General features: G+C 44.1%; 1 protein-coding gene across 1 annotated transcript; it reads left to right on the top strand.

Annotated features, from left to right (window-relative positions):
* Positions 1-2,523: 2,523 nt before the first annotated feature.
* Positions 2,524-13,658, top strand: LOC131294455 (elongation of very long chain fatty acids protein 7-like). The gene is made up of 6 exons (XM_058322502.1): positions 2,524-2,665; positions 10,789-10,979; positions 11,046-11,126; positions 11,210-11,372; positions 11,984-12,120; positions 13,101-13,658. The coding sequence occupies exons 1-6, from the start codon at positions 2,524-2,526 to the stop codon at positions 13,656-13,658; spliced, it is 1,272 nt and encodes a 423-aa protein (XP_058178485.1).
* Positions 13,659-20,336: the final 6,678 nt, after the last annotated feature.

Below are 20,336 nucleotides of genomic sequence, written 5' to 3'. Positions count from 1 at the left end.
ATATTAAATTGAAATCTTCATACCAAAGTAATAGAAATATGATTTTTGGATGTATTAAATTGGATTTAGATAATTACATTTTAGGGTATATACTACCAAGCTATCAAATACATCTTACTGCAATGAAACAGAAGTATTTGAAGAAATATTTAAAGTGCTTTACATGTAAAGTTATGTTAAAAACCAAATGCCTATGAAAAATAATTAGAAACCTCTTGAACCCGGAATGGTATCTGCCTCTCTATTTTATGTACACCTAGCATGCTGAAATTTGCTTGATACTGTAGCAATTGATGCTGTACAAAATAAAATAGTATAGCAAATTTGAAATAATTTATTCGCAGCTTCTTTAACATTATATGTGTACTTCTTAAAATTTTAGTTCGATCAAGTATTAGCAAGTATTTACTCTGGAAATAAACTTTAATTAGATCTAGTTTCAAATAATTAAAGTTCTTTCACTAATATTTACATTGAAGAAATTTGATAAGAGTTTTTATGATTATGTTTTCTTCTCGTTTAATTTAACTGATTCTCGAATGTTTCCTGTAAGATAAAATTGGGTTTCCAAACGTAATTTCACGTAATTATTTTCTAATAACGGGGGTTCACGGCAGCCGAGTGGTAGTGCCGGTTAGAAAATCGACCCATGAGCGTCGGGACTCGCCGCCTCGACGGCGTGGGTTTGAATCCCGACCGAGACCGTACGCTCCGCTGTATCAGAGGACTGACTATCCACGTACACATAGAGACAAAGTCTAATAAGCGCTTGAAGGGTAGGTATGACCGAAGACGGCCATTACGCCAAGAATAAAGACAAGAATAAGAAGAAGAAGAAGAACAAGAAGAAGAATTCATGATTTTTATAAATTAGCTTGAACTCAATAATTTTTTAGTGAAAATCTGGTAAAAACTATCGTTTAAGCATAGCATACTGGACAGAGTGTATAACATTGATATTAAAATGTAAGATGAACAGGCTTTAATCCTGGATTTTGAACTTAGTATTGAAATAAATTTTGAGCAGTAACAACTTATCATACGCTCTTAAAAAAGATCGAGTAAACATGTTGTAAGATCTTTGAACGGATTTAATTTTGCTTCTATCGATCGTTTATCCAAACGGCTGTGAGATACGTTTTTACTACATTGGACCTTGTAGTTGGGGTTCGCAACAACGTGTTCTACGAACTTATCAATCCCAGCAGTCCGCGGTCAATATAGGGCCAGTGCGCCTCTAAAGGAAGGAAAGTGCTGGGCACGATCAGCATCAGCACTTTGCGTGTGGTGACCACAACGCTGCGAGATCCGCCGATTGCCTAACGGCCGCAAACGGTACCCAACCCCGGCCAGGTGGTTTGGTTGGCCTAGCTCCCCCTCGCCGTGTCCATCATCTCCCCCCACCCCCACCGTCTCCGAAGGACATCGCTGAACTTGAGAGGCGGGAAGGTTGCACGCTCGGTCGTTCTCCGATCACCGTGCGTGCGCCGTGGGCTGCATCTCGCCGCGAGATCGATCGCGAAGATCGCGTCCCCTACCAAGCGTCTTAGACAGTGTATATGCGTGCGTGTGTGTGTGTGTGTGTGTTAGATGGCGGGCTTTGTCGTCACACTGCCACACCGACGAGGCGCTGGTGGAGGGAGTGAATGAGTGAGCAGACTCCGACGGGGTTCGGCTTCGTGTCGTGCGCGTGTTGCCATCGACTGCCTTTTGCAAGATCTTCACCGTGCGTCTCGGTTACGGCATCCGTTCGCGGACGTCTCCACGTCTGGGCTGCCAAAAAATTTCCAACTCGACCACCTGGGTTTGTGCGTGTGTGTGTGGTGGAGTTTTTCACTCGATCATTTTTTTTTCAAAGTTATTTCGCTGGTCTGCAATTTTGTCCCGTCAACGTCCCGTCAGTCGCTGGCGTTGTGTCGTGTGGGTCGGTCGCGCGGTGTCGCTTTTTTCGGTGTTGCCCAACGGTTGGTGGACGATCGATAGTGCTTTAAACTTGTGTGGAAAAAAAAAACAGAAAGAAATCTAACAGGACATTGCCGGAGGAGTCCTTCCTTGGATTCGTGTCCTAGCGAAAATTCAACCATTTCCGCAAACTCCACCGCGTGAACAATCGTGGTGTTCACAATCTCGGTCATCGAACGACGCGTCCCAATGCGCGGCCCAAATCGCCCCAAAGTGTCTCGAAAGAATGCGAAATCGGGCTTCGATGATGTAACGGTGTCAACGGCGTAATTTAAATTGGATTGATTTACAGCGAACGGAGGAACCGAAGCGAAAAACGGGACTGCGAGACGTGGCCCAACCTGGAAGCACTTTTTTTCGGGTTTGGGGGACTGTTTTGTGACTGCGTGCGTGCGGGTGTGAGTGTGTTCGTGTCCAACGACGAACCCTTCCAGCGTGGAGCGGAGAGGAAAACACATCCCAAATAGTGCAGTTTTTCCAGTTATTTCCGAGAGAGAAGTTCCGTCGCCTGGTCGCCGCCTTAGAAACCAAAGGAAAAAGTTAAACCCGTCCAGCATCAAAATGAGCGTCGCGGACAACTTCACCGACTTCTACTCCGGCTCGTCGTTCGTATTCCGGATGGCGGTGGACGAGTACCACAGCGAACGCAACTGGACCGGCCTGATCGACCGCTACTGGCTGATCGTGGAGGAGCTGATCGCCGGTAAGTAAGGATCCTTGCGCTCTAACCTCTCGCCTGACCAACCCGCACTCGAACGCCACATGCTTTGATGAGGAAGCAGTGGCCGCCATCGGGTCAAGTGGTGGTCGAGAAAATTATAGTGTTCGCACGCTAATCGTGTAGCAAGAAATGGCCCCCGAAGGTTACCCGCCTCCCCGTCCCTCACCATCGGCTCTCATCGCCTTCACTTGGAGCTATTAAAAGGTGGTAAAAAGCAGACACTTGTCCACTCCCGGGGCGTACTTTGAACCTTTCCATCTTTCGCAACGCCCAACCTTGGGTGGGAAAAACGTGTTCGATTCTACCAACTGCGATCGATCCGACTGCGACCCAGGCAACGGTTCGAAGTGGTTGCATATTTGATTTGGCTTTTCTTTTTCCTCTTTTTTTGTCGTACGCTTCGGTACAAGATCAGAATCGAATCGAAATCACAAACTTGTCTCGAACGCACCTGATGGGCGCTTTGTTTCCATCCGGCTTGTAAAACAGGCAGATACAGAAGAAATGCCGCTTGCCATTTCATCCAAAGCGCGAAAGCAACAAAAAAAAAGAAACCAGTTTGGCGTGTTTAGAACCGGATCGTTACGGAAATGTCTTTCTGATTAGCACGAGCAACGAATTTGTTTGAATGGAGTAAACTTCGGGTGATGTTTTTTCAATCGCGAAGGTGAGGTCATTGATTTATGGGTTCATTGATATTTATTTATTATGAAAGGTCTGCAAATTGTTCAATTAAAAATATCTTCCAATTTTTTTTTTATAAAAGAAACTAAAATTTATACTTGACCCGTTTCAGTGCTAACTTTTCCAAACCTTACCGTTTTGACCTTTTATTAAACAGCAAAGGAAAACTTGGAACGTGCACTTGACCTACTTTTCGATGCCCTTAGAACAACAAACACTTACGCCTAACATGCGTTTGGGAATGTTCACAATTTCGATCCAATTCCGATGAAAACTTCCACCGTGTTCCGGCAGCCAAGTGAACACGGAAACTCCACTCCAGCTGACCAAGGACGCAGAAAACAACTAAAAAACTCCCCCTTGATCCATCCGAAAGGGCCCCGAACTTCCTTCGGAGTTGGATGGGTGAAATCACGGCAAAGCGGTAGAAATCGCTCAAAGCAGCCAAGCGTACGAGGGCTTGTTGTTTTTTTTTGGAGGCGTCTACTTCTTATGTGATGCGGCCTTTTCGGTCGCCGATGCGTTAAAGTGAGCTCCTAAACCGTGGGTTTATGATCGCGATCGATCGGGCCAACAAAAAACATTTAATCGAGTTGTTTATTGTTCACTCGATGGTTAGGATCTTGATAAATTTATTTTATCACCAGATCTATAAACAATACGGCGGGGTGCTATAAAATATGTACCATGAACATTGGTGGTTTAATCTTTAGTCCAAGATGTTTATCAAGTATTTAGTCTATGTTTCAAAAATATATTCATGCCTTGTTGATGTCTCGGCAATTTAGGGTATTCTTTTTATAAATAAATGTTCATAATTTTACCACAAAGAAATAACATCTTTCACAATCTTATACATTGTAATACGGAATTTAAAAACCTACCAGTAAATGCTGTTGAGCTATGGCTTACCTTCAGCGAGCCCTTCCGAGCGTACTCCATCGGCAATCGACGAACCCGACGGTGGTCTGCAATATCTACTATAATTTATGCTCAACCCATACACGCACACACACACGCGCGCGCGGCTTAACTAATCAATGTATTCAGGCGATAAAAAGCCAGTAGATCGCCACGCCAACGATCGCCACCAGGAAGCAATCGAAGCCGAACGTGGCGCACTGATTGGCTTTCTTTCTCTTCTCGTACACCTTGACGTGCTGCCCTTTTTTACACACATTTACACAGACACATACACTGTCACGGATTAGGTCACTATCCCCCCAGAGCCGCCGAACATCGTTATCTCACCCGACCTTCACCCAGAAAGGAAAATGATCAACAGCGAGCCGTGGGGTTGGGTTCGGTTGCGTGACGCGTTGGTCCGGATGCTGCAAGTCTCCGTCGTACGGAGGAGTGGTGTGGGAGGGGGGACTGCCCCAGGATGCGGTATTCAAATGCAGTGGAATGTCGCGGCTTGTCTGGCCACCCGCTTCGGGGGAGCAGATTTGTAAACATGCGTGCCTTTTTAACTCGACGCAATAGGAACACCTTAACCGAACGTACGATCGAATTTCGAAGGGTTGGAATATGTTTAAATTTGGGTAAAAGTGGATGAAAGGGAACAAGGGTGGCCCGTGTGAAACATGTTGATAAACCTGAAATGCACCACAGATCGGTTTAAAGGTCCTAAGGTGGATGAGGATCCGCTTCAGGACATCGGCTGAGGCTCGTTTGGGTAAACCCTGCCTTGGTCGGTGCATAAATAAATATGTTAATGCTGCTCATCATAGATGCCGTTGACACATCTGTGTGAGACAACAAGCAGCAGTGTTCGGGAAATAGGTGTTTGTTTTTAATAATAGCTATTTTTGTCTCCCTTCTTATTCAGTTTTAAGAATTAAATCGTCTTACGTTCGATTTTTAAAACAAAACTCCTTTTCTCCCACCTGACTTCCTCTTTGAAGCACTTCTCTTTTATTATTCTTTGGCTAATAAGATCGATCGATGTTTTCAAGGCGCCTGATTTCGGAGACCGTTTCCTCGCCGTTTGACCTCATCGGCGTAAATATTCAACCCATTTTAAAGCTCCGCTCTCGCTTTGAAGGGTGATGCGCCCTGCCATTGAACTTATGGAAATTGTTTCTTTGCTTATCGCGCCACAGATGGTGCCTAGCCTCAGGGGAGGGAGTTATTTCATTTTTCGTAACCGACTTGAGTGGAATTAAATGGCTTGAACAGTTCGCACGAGATTTTTTCCCGATCAACCAAATAAAAAAACCTTAACCTTTTCAGTAAAAAGGGTTTAAAAAAAAGGGGGTATATATTTTAATTCCAAGTCAAACATACTTTCACTATTTGCTATGTTCAAATAAAATAAAAATAAAACCTGTGTGCGACCCAATTTAACAAAACTTGAAATCCCATTTCCCCCTTTCACGCCTCAACTTTACCCCGGAGAGTTTTGACAAGTTTTTAGGCTCCGGGTTGGGTGGGCGAACGAATCCATCACAACAACCGGCGTTCGTGTTTGATCGGTAACGATTTTTTTCTTTCCCAAACCTACCTCCCCCAGAGCAAAGTGGCCCAGTTTCGGCGCAACAACCGGCGCAAACGTAATCATTCGACCGATAAACTGCTATTAGGGAAATTGGCAAACAGGAAAACTAAACACGCGCTGGGTGGCTCAGAAAGAAAACCAAAAATCAATCTGTTCGAGAGAAGAAAAAAACGCGTTTAAAGAGTTGTGCAATTAAATTGAGATCGCTTGTAGGTTTTGCGAAAACTATTCGGCCGAAGAAAATTGTACCTCCATGTCGATGTGTGAGCCTTGAACTCGCCCATCTGACGCCTCGGGAGTGGTCGAGATAGAAGGCCAGCTGGCAGACGGTGGCTGCCAAAATGCTGATGCCTCATCAGCTGAATGTACATGACCTTCACTCCGGTATGCACTTGTTGACGTGCACTTGAAGCGCCATCATAGCGCCGACCATTCAACCACGTGTAAGTACATCGCACTTGCTGTCTCTTTACCACCACCTGCCCCCCTTTTTACCGATGTCGAGTGTCCAACGGCAAGACGCGGAGCATAATTTTTCACGACCAACAGCAACGACGCCACGCGCTAACGGTTTCGTTCGTTTCGGAGCGAATGAGAGGGGGTTCGTCGCTAGCGTTGAAGTCTTTCGATCTGTGTCGAGTCTTTCATGTGTCGATTGATTGTGCCGTTGCGCAACGAGGCCTACGCATGGCGCTGGTCGGCCGCTCGGTGTGTGTACACCGTTCACTGGGCCACCGTCTTTCCAACTATGCATCCCTTTCGAGACGTTTACTTTCCCCTTCACGCGCTCCTTCGCAACCCGCCACGTTCGTTTTCTCCGTTTTGCCTGTTTCGTCCAGTGCCTACTGCGAGCCGACGTTGAGATGAATGAAAGTAAAACTGATCTACCGTCGGATTACGAACGCCGAATGGTTTGCTGACACACTGTAGCATAAACCCCTCCACGGGTTGGAGAGAACAACAAACCAAACGACAACTTCACGACCAAGGAAAAACACGTAAAGTCGCTGGTCAATTGCACAACTGCCTCCCACCTCACCGGCTCGGAATACACATTACCCGATGAGTTTGCACTTGAACCGTACGTGAATGTCGGGAGGATGAGAGAAGAAAAAAAAAAGTGATCCATGCTAATAACAGACGTACCACCGACAATCCGGTTTTTTCGCTCTTCAAACACTAGTGGCCCCGCGTGGCGTTCGGCTTGCTTCCCCACGGCTGCACTCTCGGTTTTCATGATCATTACCACCCCGTGCGGGTCAATTACGGGTGCGCTTTCCGATAAAACCCCCTCGCACGCTGAAGGCGTTTCACTGACGTCGACGACGAACGCACGGTAACGAAGCGGTTAATGTGTACCGAGCACGTGCTCTTGAGTCGGCGGCGTTGTTTGCGATGGTACGCTTCCTGGTGGCGGACACCAACGGTAAACCGGTGGATACACCAACCATCTTTTTTTCAAACGTTCTTTGGATGCTCTACCATGTTGAACGGCGGAAGATACGACCGGTAGTTTTTCTAAATTTATTTAACATTCCACCGAATCTCGCCAGCGATCCTTCCTGTGTGACGATTTGTGAGCTAACAAGGAAATGGTTCATCAAAAATTCATTAAACAACCCAATTTTGATTGAAAATCAAGGTAGCATCTTCCGACATGTTAGTGTTTAACAAAATCTTTAGCGTAAGTAATCGGCGGAACCAATAACAACCAAACGCATCCAACACAATGCTTCCTAGAAGTGAACGATTCGTTACGGACGATGAGCCCATCGACACTAAACAACCGGGTTATGGATCTCCGGCTTGCCAACCGATCTAGGCGGCGGCCACTTAAGAAATCGACCAGTGCTTGATTGACTATGAGACGGAATCAATAGTGCACGATGTTGAAAAGATGCCGATTCATCTCTAAAATTATCTCTTTAGGAAAACTCTAAGCGTATCTGCGGGTTTCACATGCGAACAAATAATTTGCCAATTTTGGAACGAACCAACAATAAAGAATACAAGGTGGTTTAACTCACAAACTAAATTACTTTCCTTGTTTGATTTAATTTATTTTTCTACATTTTACCAAAATAAAACTCCAGACTTCATACACCAAAGAGAGACTGTCTCGTAATCATTAAAATTCAAAGAAAAGTTTACAAGGTGATAAGGAAAAGAAAATTTGAAACGTAAGATAAATAAACATTGAACGAAGATCCTCAATAAATATGAATCCCCTATAAAAAAAAATCTTTCTCCCTTTTGAAGCTTTTGGTTACTAAGTAGTTTTTGAGGCTCTAATCCAGGGGTCGGCATACATTTACTAAAAAGGGCCAGATGATTGAAAAGGAAACTGAAAGGAAGGGCTTAATACCTTGAACGGTAATTTAATTTTCAAATCTAAATAGTTACATTAAAAAGTGGCAGAAGATAAAATATTCAAAATGTTATCGCAAATTTTTCAAAAATATGTTCATACTTATTTTAGATGATTTTTTTTTCTCCAACATATAACAGGAACACCGTTATGCCATTTTAATCTTCATTTTTGGGATAAAAGCAAACCTGACATCGTGAAAAAATAAAAACTTAGATGGGTGTTTTGTAGGAAGCACTAAAGTTCAGAATAAATAAGAAAAATATACCTTTTAAAGAAAATGGTCTCTTATTACGAAATAAGAGGAACGTGGAATCTTTAGCAAGCACGGTCTTAAAAATATATGCGAAAGAGTAGAGAACTACTCAGTTACACGCAACCAATCATTCACATCGAAAATTAATAAATAATTAAACAAGTTAACGGCTGAAAAGCGGCGTTTATCAGATCCTCAAATTAAATCGGTGAAAGATTCTGCATTTAGATTATAAACACTTTTTTTATTTAATCACACTTACCTTGTTTAAGGTCAGATGTGACCCAAATCGGTTCAATTTAAAACTTACGATTTATAACCAACTGTATGGGTCTATTAAACTGACTGAACTATAAACTACGATTGTTTAATTGCCTCAAATAAAACCGTGCCTCGCTTGTTACACCGTCAACAACCGAATAAACTCGGACCCGGGGCTTATGGCCAGCCGCTTATGGTTACCGTGATGCACGCCCTTCGCCAGATGACGCGTTGCGCAATAGTTTTGCTACCGTCGCAAAGAACGGGGTTAGGTTTCACCGTTTTCGGTTCCTCACCTCGACCAAGTCCGTTCTTTAGCGTTCTAATGGCGCGATTAGCATACTCACACAAACACCAATAAATGTTAGCAGAATGTTTTCCATTTTGCTGCTCGAACGACGATACCCATCCGTCCGGTTCTCACGCACGAGTGACGATGCACACGAACGGTGCAGCACGTACTTGAAGTGCACGCCGCTCGACCCAAGTTCAAGTCTACCGTCAGCTGGCACTGGTACAAGGTAGAAAGCTTGCGAAAGCTTCCAAACCGCCTAGTGGCCTCCCGGGGAAGCCCCCGTCGGTAGGGCGAGGATGCCGTTTTCCCAAGCCGAAGCCACCCGGCGATCCATCGCTGCTCGATCGTTTTCTAGCCGGTTACGCAATGCGTTTGTTTTTCCGGCCGGTGTGCCGATGGATGGTTCGGTTCTTATCGGCCGGCCAGCGTCGGTGCTGATATAATAACCCTTGCCAGCACGGCTTAAGGATCCAGTGCATCGTTCTTGGTCAGGCGGAGTGGTTCAGGCAAACGCATCGAAGACCATCGTGCCCGTCGGTGTTTGGTGTCATTTTCTACAAACAATCAACTCGGCAACCGCTCAGTGCAGTGTCAGCGCAAAGTGTCGTACTAGAAAAGTGTTTTTTCGCGTTTTGGGTTTTTTGTTTGTTTGATCCGATTTCGAAACGCTCTTCGGAATTCGCTGACAAAGGCAAAGGGAACGGTTTACAATGGTGACGCCGGCGACGATGGCGTCCGCGCTGAGAACCAACATCGATTGGCACGCCCCGGTGGACATGATCAAGTCCGAGGTGTTGCTGACGATGGATGACTACACTCGAGGAAGCTCCATCTCGTCGCTGATTGCTCACTGGTGGCGCGCGCTGGTGGAACTCATTGCCGGTTGGTATCGAAGCGATCACAACGCGATGGATCGAAGGGACCTCCGATGATTAATGACGGGGTGGAGTTAGGTGAAGGACTTAGGAGCGACTAAGCGAGGGCTGCGTGACAGCAGGTGTCTGTTTTAAATTCTTCTCGAAACCGCTCGACTACTTCGCCGCGGCAACTAAGCGTGCTCTTGTGAGTCTGTGCGATTTCAATCAAAAACACACTCCATCAGCTTCTACCATTCTTTGTCCAATGCTATCAGAGAATGATGAAACGGCTTCGAAAAGTGATTGGACTGGATTGTGTGTTTTCTGCACGGTTCGATCGTAAGGGCAGAGTCAAGGCAGCCGTTCGAACAATCGACGGAATCGATTTTCTGTTCACCAAGCTGAAGGATGAATCACCATATAGAGTTGCTTTTGGGATGAGCAGACATTTTACCTTCACTTGTTTTTCGTTTCATTCCTACGACTAACAAAACTTGACTGGATAATGGATGTGTTTCACCACAAACTATCTGCAGAAGACATAAATTAATTCTGTTTTTGAGTTTTGATATCTAAGAAAAAGTTTTAAAGCTACTAAATGTAGCTAAACTAAATGTTTTAAAGTCTTTTAAAATCGGCCTTTATTTGTAAAAATAGTTGAACCAAACAAATCTCAGTAAATTCTCACTTTTGAACATTTTGTCGAAATATTTCATGAAATATTTCAGTAGCACAGGAAACTTTACGCCAGAAGGTTCCTAAATTTGCCAACAGATGGATTGATAGAAAAGCAAATTGTTTTGAAATGTTAAACGTATTTTTGTGAAAAATGAGTCCTTTTTCTTGTTATCTAATTTAGTATCTTTTCATTATCTGCGTTACAGATCCCAGAGCGAAACAGCTGCCCTTCATGGACAATCCACTGCCGACGCTCGGAATGATCACCATCTACCTCTTGTGGGTTCTCCTGATCGGTCCGATGTACATGCGGGACCGGAAGCCGATGGACTTGCGACGAGTGATCATCTTCTACAACCTGTTCCAGGTGCTCCTCAGTGGGTACATGTTCTACGAGGTAAGTGGCGTAGACGCGTTTCGTTCCGGTGTTTCACTTTCCACTGACCGTGCTTGTTCCTTCCAGCACCTGATGGCCGGTTGGTTGCGGGGCTACAGTTTCACGTGCCAAACAGTGGACTACTCCGACAGTCCTCTCTCACGAAGGGTAGGTAATTGTACCCTCAGTACAAACTCCGAATCTCTCAATCAATTGATAAGTAACAAACCATGTCACTTCTTTTCTCCCAGATGTTCAACCTCTGCTACGTGTACTACCTCTCGAAGCTGACCGAATTCGCCGACACGGTGTTCTTTGTGCTGCGCAAAAAACAGTCGCAAATTACCGACCTGCACGTCTACCATCACTCGCTCACACCGATGGAGGCGTGGATCTTGACAAAATTCATTGCCGGTAAGCTTATCCCCTATGGACTCAAAGTCCGTGCCATTTCAGAAATTACAAAAAAAAAGAGAGGCGACTCCGATTCGCAAAGAAATCGAAGATAAACGGCATCACACCCTGATGCCGCTGAAAAGGTGCGGTGAGGTGTAAAATGTATCATTCCATCGATTTAATAATTACAAATCCATCATCACGCACGATTTACCGATTGAGGGGCGTAACCGAACGTTGTCGTGTTCGTGAAGAGAAAAGGGCAGTTCGGCAGGAGGTTACAAGGTAGAGGAGTAAAAGGAAAAAAATATAAAGAAGGAAAGCAAACCACAAACGGTTTCACACATCCGCGTGTCAAACGCAATCAATAACTCAAAAGCGAATTAAAGCTCCCCGGTCTCCCGGCCGTATCGACGACATCAGGTTTCAACACGATTTAAACAACCCCCGCAAGGGCAAAAGGAGCAAAATAACCAAGTGACAGAGGATGGAAGACAAACATAAAAAAAAGAAAATCGCTGATAAATCGTCTGTGAATTGAACTGGAGGGCGGGGGAGGGCGAGTAATTTGCAGAGTCGATTTTTATTTCCCACCCTCCGTTTGTCTTTCGTCCTTTTTTCTTCTCCAGGTGGAAATGCGACGCTCCCGAACGTGATTAACAACTTTGTGCACGTGCTGATGTACTTCTACTACATGCTGTCAGCGATGGGCCCGCGCTACCAGAAGTACCTTTGGTGGAAGAAGTACATGACGGAGGTGCAAATTGTAAGTTGCAATGCTTTTCTCCCCCCTCTCTCGATTGGTTGTGGAAGGTATAATTTTCCGGAAAAAATATTTGATTGGTTTTACCGCCGTGTTATAATTTGGAGCCACGTATTTATTTTTGTTGCGCAAAAACTAATGACGAATAGATAATTTACTGGCATAATGAACTTGTGCACTATTCAAACTAGAAGTTCATTGATTTTTTCAAACGAAAAAATCAAAAAGTCGTTATTAGATTATCTATAACCCTGAAACCAAAGGTTTAAAACAACCGTGCTTTTTATCATAACATTTAGTTTTCATTTAAATAGGAACAATCCTTCCACCTGGTGATAAAAATTCAAATAATGATCAAATAGCTGTTAGAATAACTAAATAAAAAAAAAACAGCAACATCATATCTAGTGCGTTTTCAAATTGTTGGACACGCGGTGAACCTTAAGCATATAAGTAAAAGTAGAAAAAGAGCTAAAATTTAATATTTTCGCTAAAAGTTAAAACTCTACAAAGTAGGAAACAAAATTCGAAAGTACACCTTTCGATTGATGGAACAAACCAAATGGTAGTGACAATCACGGCTCAACAACGCCGTGAATTGTGTTAAATCATAAGTAGATAATATCGCTGGAATAACTCATTCTTTTGATCACATTTATGAGTAGATAATATCGCTGGAATAACACATTCTTTTGATTATATTTATTAGCAAACGGATGTAGTGCAATTAGGCTAATTCACTTTACCGAGTTTGAAGTTTATTATTTATTGAACGCAAATCAACGAGTTTGCGGGGAAATTTTTCATTGGTACTGTTTTACATTCCCTACCAGATGTAAATAAAATTCGAGCATTTGCTGCAGCGTGGCCGTAAATTCGATTGCACACAACCATTAATCCAGCCCACTTGCGGCTCTCGCATACGCACCAATCCGTTGGGCGTCATTATCTGATATCTGACCGCTTCGTTCCCTTCGTTGCAGATACAATTCATCATCTGCATCGCGCACTGCATCAATGCCCTCGTGACCGGCTGCCCGTTCCCGCGCTTCATCTCCACGCTGCTGCTCATCAACGCCACCATCTTCCTGGCGCTGTTCATGAACTTCTACATCGAAAGCTACAAGCGCAAGGGGAAGGCGTTACAGTCGGCCACGCCACTGACCGCCGCCGGTCACGCACCGACCACGAGCCTCCCGCCGGTGGAGGAGGAGGAGGTGGCAAAACATTCGGGTGTGCAGGAGCTCCCGCGGGACGAAACGCCGGCGACGGAAACCGCCACCGTGGACGCGCAGAAACCCTCGGAGGACATCAACAACAATCGACCGATGGTGGAGGTCGGGGGTAAGGGATTCGTGGCCGAAAGCAAACCACTGGCGGAGGTCCTTCCCGAGAGCTGCGCGGTTGGGTCGGGGGATGAGGATGAGGAGGATGCCCTGGAGACCTCCGGCATCCGGCAGCGGATAGTCGTCCCGACGGAGCACGCCAGCTCCGATAGCCGAACGACACCGCAGATCATCGTGGAACTAGCAAGCGGTTGACGCAGTCCTCGGTTGAAATAGTATGCCCGCGAGTGAACCATTGTGAGCGTGTGCCTGTATGTGTGTGCGTGTGTGCGTGCGTGTGTTTATGTATGTGTGTGTGTGAGTTTATGTGTGCCTTCAACCGCCACGGCGGGTTGGTCCAGCGGAGCCGTTTGTAAGGCGTTGCATCCGATGCATTTGGAGCCGGTGCACTCTCCGTCCCTTCCGTAGTGGTCACTCAGTCACTCAGTCAGTCAGTCAGTTAGTAAGTCCGGTTAGTAGGTCGGTTACAGGAGTCAGTCAGTTAGTCGAGCGGTCGAGCGACTTACATCGGGAGGCCTTGGATCGCACTGAAGAAAAACGAAACTAAACCGTACGCAAACGCCTCAACCGCACCGACACGAATGTCCTTTATGAGGATGCCAGCCGGGTCGTGTACCGACAAGGCAACGAGCGCAGAGAATATCGTTGAACATAGGGGGGGTAAGGCGGCGAAGGCTAGGAATATATAATATTACGAAAATGCAATACACATCGCAACGAAGCGTTAGTTTTCTTGGACAAACCACGTTCTATTTATTTTTGTGCTGGCATTTTGCTTTCTTTCTTTCCTCCTTTCTAGATCCACCAACGGTTTACAAACGGGGGTGGTGAAAAAACCCCCCAAACGGAGGAAACCCGGACGGCAATCGATTCCCGTTCAATTTATCTCCGAGATCCATTTTCCGGGCAGCAGAAATGCTGCTTTTTTCCCTTTGGCCTTCCTCTTCTTGCGACCACTCTATCCTCTGTTGACGGGAAAATACCGAACCAAACCGGTGAATGGCACCAACAGACGCACTATTTTCCGACCTCCCTTCGTCCTCTTCACCCCCCCCTTTTCCATCGTGGGATCGAGGAAAATACGGCCCTGGAAACAGCCGTCTCTATCCCTTCCGAGTGTTGCTTCGACCGTCCATTTTCCCCATTGGTTCATCGTGCATCGTTTGCTTCCGCACATTTTTCCCCCGTTCCGTTGTAAGAAGGGTTAAACTTTTCCATCCCACTTTCGAGTGCCTATTTGTACTTGGTCGTTTTATTTTTCCGAACATTTTCACTCTCCAGAAAGCTTCTTCCGGCTTTTGTGGTGTAGAGTGGAACGAACGAAAATAAAATGAAATGACACACACACACACCAATACACGTTGAGGTATTTATCTCCTGGAATAAAAAAAAACCTACCTAAGATCCGTTGTAGTCGACTTTGGCGTGGTTTTCCCTGTCCATACCACTTAACCCATCCGTACCGCGTGCCGAGTAGCGTATGCAATTTTCTTTTCCATCTGCGTGCGCTTCCTTAGAAGTGGTCTGTCCTCAATGGGCCAGCGGTCGGCGGGAGAGGAAAGGTACGTTCTACTCTTCCCCGGGAGAGCCGGGTAGCTTTTCTGCTTTTCCGCGAAACACACATTTATTTCTCGTTTCCGTCGATGGAAAGACACATCGATCGAACCACTTATCCATTCGGGGCCATTTCGGGGGGAGGGTAAGCGAGGGAGTTCTTGGGAAGCTAGTTAGTCAGCGTCGTGGCCAAGTGGCCAGCATTAATGATGGTAACGATGCTGCATTTTAACGTTTCTGTTTTCCTGTTTTTCCGCCCCACTTTTGCGAGCGGCGCGATTAAGCATTCACTTGTGCTGCCGAGGGGATTTTCTTTTTCTACTTTTTCTCGTCTGTCATTTGAAGCGCGAGCGCACACAAAAGCGGAAGGAGTACGCTGCAGTGGAGGATTTTTCGCCATCGTCAGTCGTTTACAACAATACAGGAGAGGGATGAGAAATGCAGGATAAAGTATAGGGCCACAAGCCGTTCCGAGTGGAACGGTGAGTGATTGAATAATTCCATTCGACGGTAGGAATACTGACAGATGCACTCGGGATGTAGGAATAGCTTGGGAACAACCGCTTCTGAGTAGAATTTTATCTTACGTTTCTTTCTTCCTTTGACGTGAGATTTTGTGGTATCGCTTGACTAAAGTAAACCTGGTATTTTCTAACAGAGATCTTGATGAATTAAGAAAGTTCAACAATTTGGATTTCCATCTTTTATTATTCATCTGTTGCCTTAGAAATCTATATCTATAAAATTCTTGTGTCACGGTGTTAGTGTTCAAACTCCTCCTAAACGACTGAACCATTTAAACTCAAACTTTGCACACACGTTCCTTAGGTATGAGAATAGGTTTTTAACTATGTCTCATATCTGTAAATTTTATACTTTTTTAATTAATTACAATTTTCTATCGTCATACATTGGTTTGTTTGTTTTGTTTACATTCAGCAATGACACATAAAGTGAACTACAACAAGTATAAACGGACACAGCAACATGCCTTTTGACATACTGTGGTGGTGAGTTTAATACAAAAGTGGTGAATTTAATTCAAACAAGTCGTTTCATATAAGTGACGATAGTAAAATCTTTGTTAATTTTTGGTAATAATAACTAATGTTGTTAATTGGTGGTAGTAGAATATGTGTTCAAATTATTGTTGCTTAGAGCAGTGAGAAAACCTTCTCATTTACCAGTGTTGTGAAAACGAATTTCAGTATAGTTACTACAGCGAGGCTATGAACTCGCGAGTAGGGACGAGCATGCTTATTCGTCACGTTTACATGCAATCCAACGTGGCGTAAGTTTTACTGTTACCAGGACAAAATGCGGCGCATAGTCATGATAGAACAAAACGTGTGTTCAAACATTAATGTCGCTGAATTTAGTCCGACAAGCTATGATTAGTATCGAGGATCGTTGCATGGTAATTAAAAATTTACCGCTAAGTTATTGTTATGTTTTAGGTTCGCCGAATCGAAGTGCATTTAATTTGATGGACACTGAAATAAGTCGTGAACTGCAGCATAATATTGCAGTCATGTTGGATATCGTTTCTCACAACGTATCAATGTTGACTGATGAACAAGCATATGTTTACGAAAGCATTATCATGGCAGTATCAACGGGACAAAGTGGTATCTTTTTTTGGATGCCCCAGTCCGAACTGGCAAAACATTTCTCATATCGCTCTTGCTTTCCAAAATACGAGCAAACAATGACATTGCAATACCAGTTGCTTCATCTGGAATTGTAGCTGGAAATGGAGGTAGAACGACGCATTCATCATTTAGGCTACTTCGAAACATCAATAGGAACACAAAAGCCGTATGAAACAACAAAAATCAATCACTCATGGCCTAGGTCATGCAACAGTGAAAAATAATTATCTGGGAAGAATGCACCATGGCAAAGAAGCATTCTCTTGAGGCGCTGTACAGAACACTCAAAGACGTGAAGTGTAATAAAGATTGTTCCAGTAATACAGTAGATCCCTGCAGTACGCTATTCTCGATATACGCGAATTCGCAATACGCAATTTTTTACAACTGACAGCCCATAGGGTTGCTCGACTTCTATTAGTCAGTTTTACTTTGTTTTGGTAGAATGAAGTTTTTAATATGCACTTTTTAACAGAGATATAATGAAACAATGGAAAAAATGGAACACTTATTAGTTATTTGGATAAAAGATATGTTAAATAAGCGGTTCCCTCTCAGTGTCAACTCTTCAATATGAAGTATAAACTATATGGCAGAGGAAATCCCCAATACGCGAATCGATATACGCTATTGCGTTCGGTCCCAAACATTCGCGTACTGCGGAGACCAACTGTACTGTGTTTCTCCTCTCAGGTGATTTCAGGCAAACTCTTCCCGTAGTGCCACGATCCACCTATGCTGATAAGATCACCTGAACTTGCCTTACTCATCGGTGTTGTGGAGCAATATTGAAAAACTTTAACTAAGCATAAACAGGCACGTCCAAATGCTACATGATCCATCAGCTTTTACTTTCTCCAAACAGTTATTAGACATCGGCAATACACCTTAGCAGATTCTTAAAAAGCTCTAATAGAAACCCAATTTAGAAAACTAATATGTACGTCATACATGGCTTACCAGGCGTACATAAAACATCGTTCATTCAATTGGTCTGCTTGATTAATAACAAAATAAGGATGATAATCATTAGCAGCCTCACTATAAGCTTTTTACGACGTAAAAAGTGTAAATACAATGAAATTAATGTACTTAAGAAATATAATGTGACCGTTAAACCAATTTTTAACAACATCAAACGGGTCAGCTAGTTGTATATAAAAATGGTAGTTAGACATGGATCCCTGTAAGTATTGAAGCTTTTCTAAACAAGTTCCATCAGATTTGATCCTCTCATTAGAGGGACATAGTGAACAAATAGTCCTTTTGACATGGCAGAACAAATATAAAATAATATCCTTAAGGGGACGAAGTAGATCGTTATTGAAAGAAGGAAAAAACATTTTGTAGCAATTAATATGTTTAAGATTTTTGGTATATACACACACGGTGTTTTAAAGAAGCAGTAAAGTAGAAACAAGATCGGTAAAAAGAGAGGTCGATGCAAATCGTTTTTCTTCACCGCCATTGTTTTGATAGTTAGTTTGAAAAGTGTTCAACAAACATTCTTGCATTATGTAGAGTATCTTTGTAAGAGTCTCTTGCACGAAATAGGTAACCGAAAAGTCTGTATCACCGTGTTTCAATTACGACACATGGCCTCGCGATTAGTGTCGTAAAATAATATCCAGAGTAGTCGAACGTGCTCCCCAGGGCGAAGTCATGGGATATGGATCCTATTGGTCCTCATGGAAGAGCCACATCCAAGTGCGAAAACATTGCTTACGTGCGACTTCCCACCAAACACCTCAATTACTTGTTTAGTTAGTGAAATATGCGAAATTGTCTATACAGAAACATTTCAAGGCGCTCATGAAAGGTAAATAAAATTCAAACCAATTGTCAAACATATTTCCACTCGATTTTAGGCCCTTTACACGGAATGCTTCGACCTCTTTTTTCACCGATCTTGAGTGGGAGTATTATTTTTATTACTGATTTCCAATTGCTTATCACAAGTAATGTTTTTCTTGGTGTCACACCGTTAAAATTACAGATAAGGCAACTTTTTTTGTTACGAAGCCAATCGGGTCACGTATGTAATCCCATTACGTTTGACGTTTGTAATTTCCTTGCCCACTAATAACGGAGTCCTTTTTTGTGGTAAAGATCGAAAAACGATTTGACTAAAAGCAGAGCAAGACGATCGACAATGGGAGCCAACTCCAAGGATCCCCAACCTGTCAGCCTCAGGGAATGACAACGAATGAGATTGTTTCCTTCATCCGCGTGCCGAAACCACAAGATTTGCTTTTCAATTTCACTACGAACCAGGTAGAACCAACTTGCGCAAGCAACAATACCGAGGTCGACTTACTACGGGATCGAAAGGAATCCAGTTGTTTCCTCGTCGCAGCCAGATAGAATGAATTGGAAACGTCCTCTCGTTGCCCTCTCTCTCTCTTTCTCTATCTCCTTCGAAGAATAGCAGAAAGGTAGAATAAAATGAAACTCATACCGTTCCTGCCGAGTCGATACTGTGCGAAAGTTTGCATCTTTGCTGAGTGGACGACATGAATGTTGCACTTTTCAAAATTAAACTCACCTTTCGGTAAGCGACGCACACTACCACCATTTCCCCCACTACCCCACAGATCCAATACAAAACAAGAATGGGAAACAAGCATTAAAAAAAAGCTATACGCATTCCATCTCATGCATCTCATCCCTTTCGCCTTCGTTCTGACGGGGATCAATTTCGTTCGTTTGCGTTACTGGCTCCGTCGATTTTCCCCCCTCAGCCGAGGTTTTCCACCAACCTTGTGCACACCGTGGGAGAAAAATACAATTTTGGTTGATTGAACGCTCGGTCCACCGGCGCGGGCCGCTTGATGGAAGCTGCCGAAGCGCAACGGTTTTTTCTTTTTTGAATGTTCGAAATTGTGAACGTTGCTTGCGGCGACGCAAGCACCCTGACGCCGGTGACATCCAGAGCAGGCAGCGGGGGAGGGAGGGGGGGACGTATCGGAAGGAGCAGCAGCACAATGCCAAGGACGGGAACAAATAACCGGCATTCGGGGTTCGGGCACGATTTCGAGCAAACACACCGATGCCGCGTTCCGATTGAATGTTTCATTTTGGAGCTTTTAATCAAAAGGGCCCCCACGAGAACACACACACACACACTTTTCCGCCTGACTTTTCACATATTTGAGGATGTTGTTTGCAAGAGAGGTCCGTGTGTCTGTGTGTGTGCATGATATGGGTGCTTTATTTAAAATCTCTCCAAAAAGTAGAGCGAGCCGACGAGCTAAATATTAAAATGCACCAATATGTTACACCGAAATTGAAACACAAATGACCACCGATGTTGGGTGAATGCTTTAGCCGCAAGTTTCGGACATCGACTGGCGTGTAGTATTAAAAGTCTGTTTGAAAACCTCCACACCACGGACCCGCATCGGGTTATTTGTTTGCGTTTGGCTCGGTTTGCCGCTGCATGGTAAAGTAATTTTGGACACGTTGGAAGCAAATAATTGGTCCGTTATGAGAAATTCCGTCACGGCCGGCAGATCAATCAAACTTGAAACGATACGTGACTGACAGTCGAACATCGGCACAGTCGGAATCAGCAACAGTTCGGATACCGGAACAATAATTTCAACTTCCCCACCCCATTCGAAAAGAACTCCCCCAATGGTTGGTCTCAAACGTAGTAAAAACTCAC

The sequence above is a fragment of the Anopheles ziemanni genome, chromosome 2 (assembly GCF_943734765.1).
Source record: "Anopheles ziemanni chromosome 2, idAnoZiCoDA_A2_x.2, whole genome shotgun sequence".
Classification (NCBI taxonomy): Eukaryota; Metazoa; Arthropoda; class Insecta; order Diptera; family Culicidae; genus Anopheles; species Anopheles ziemanni.
Note: the sequence above shows the minus strand (reverse complement) of the source record. Positions and strands in the feature narration are given on the sequence as shown.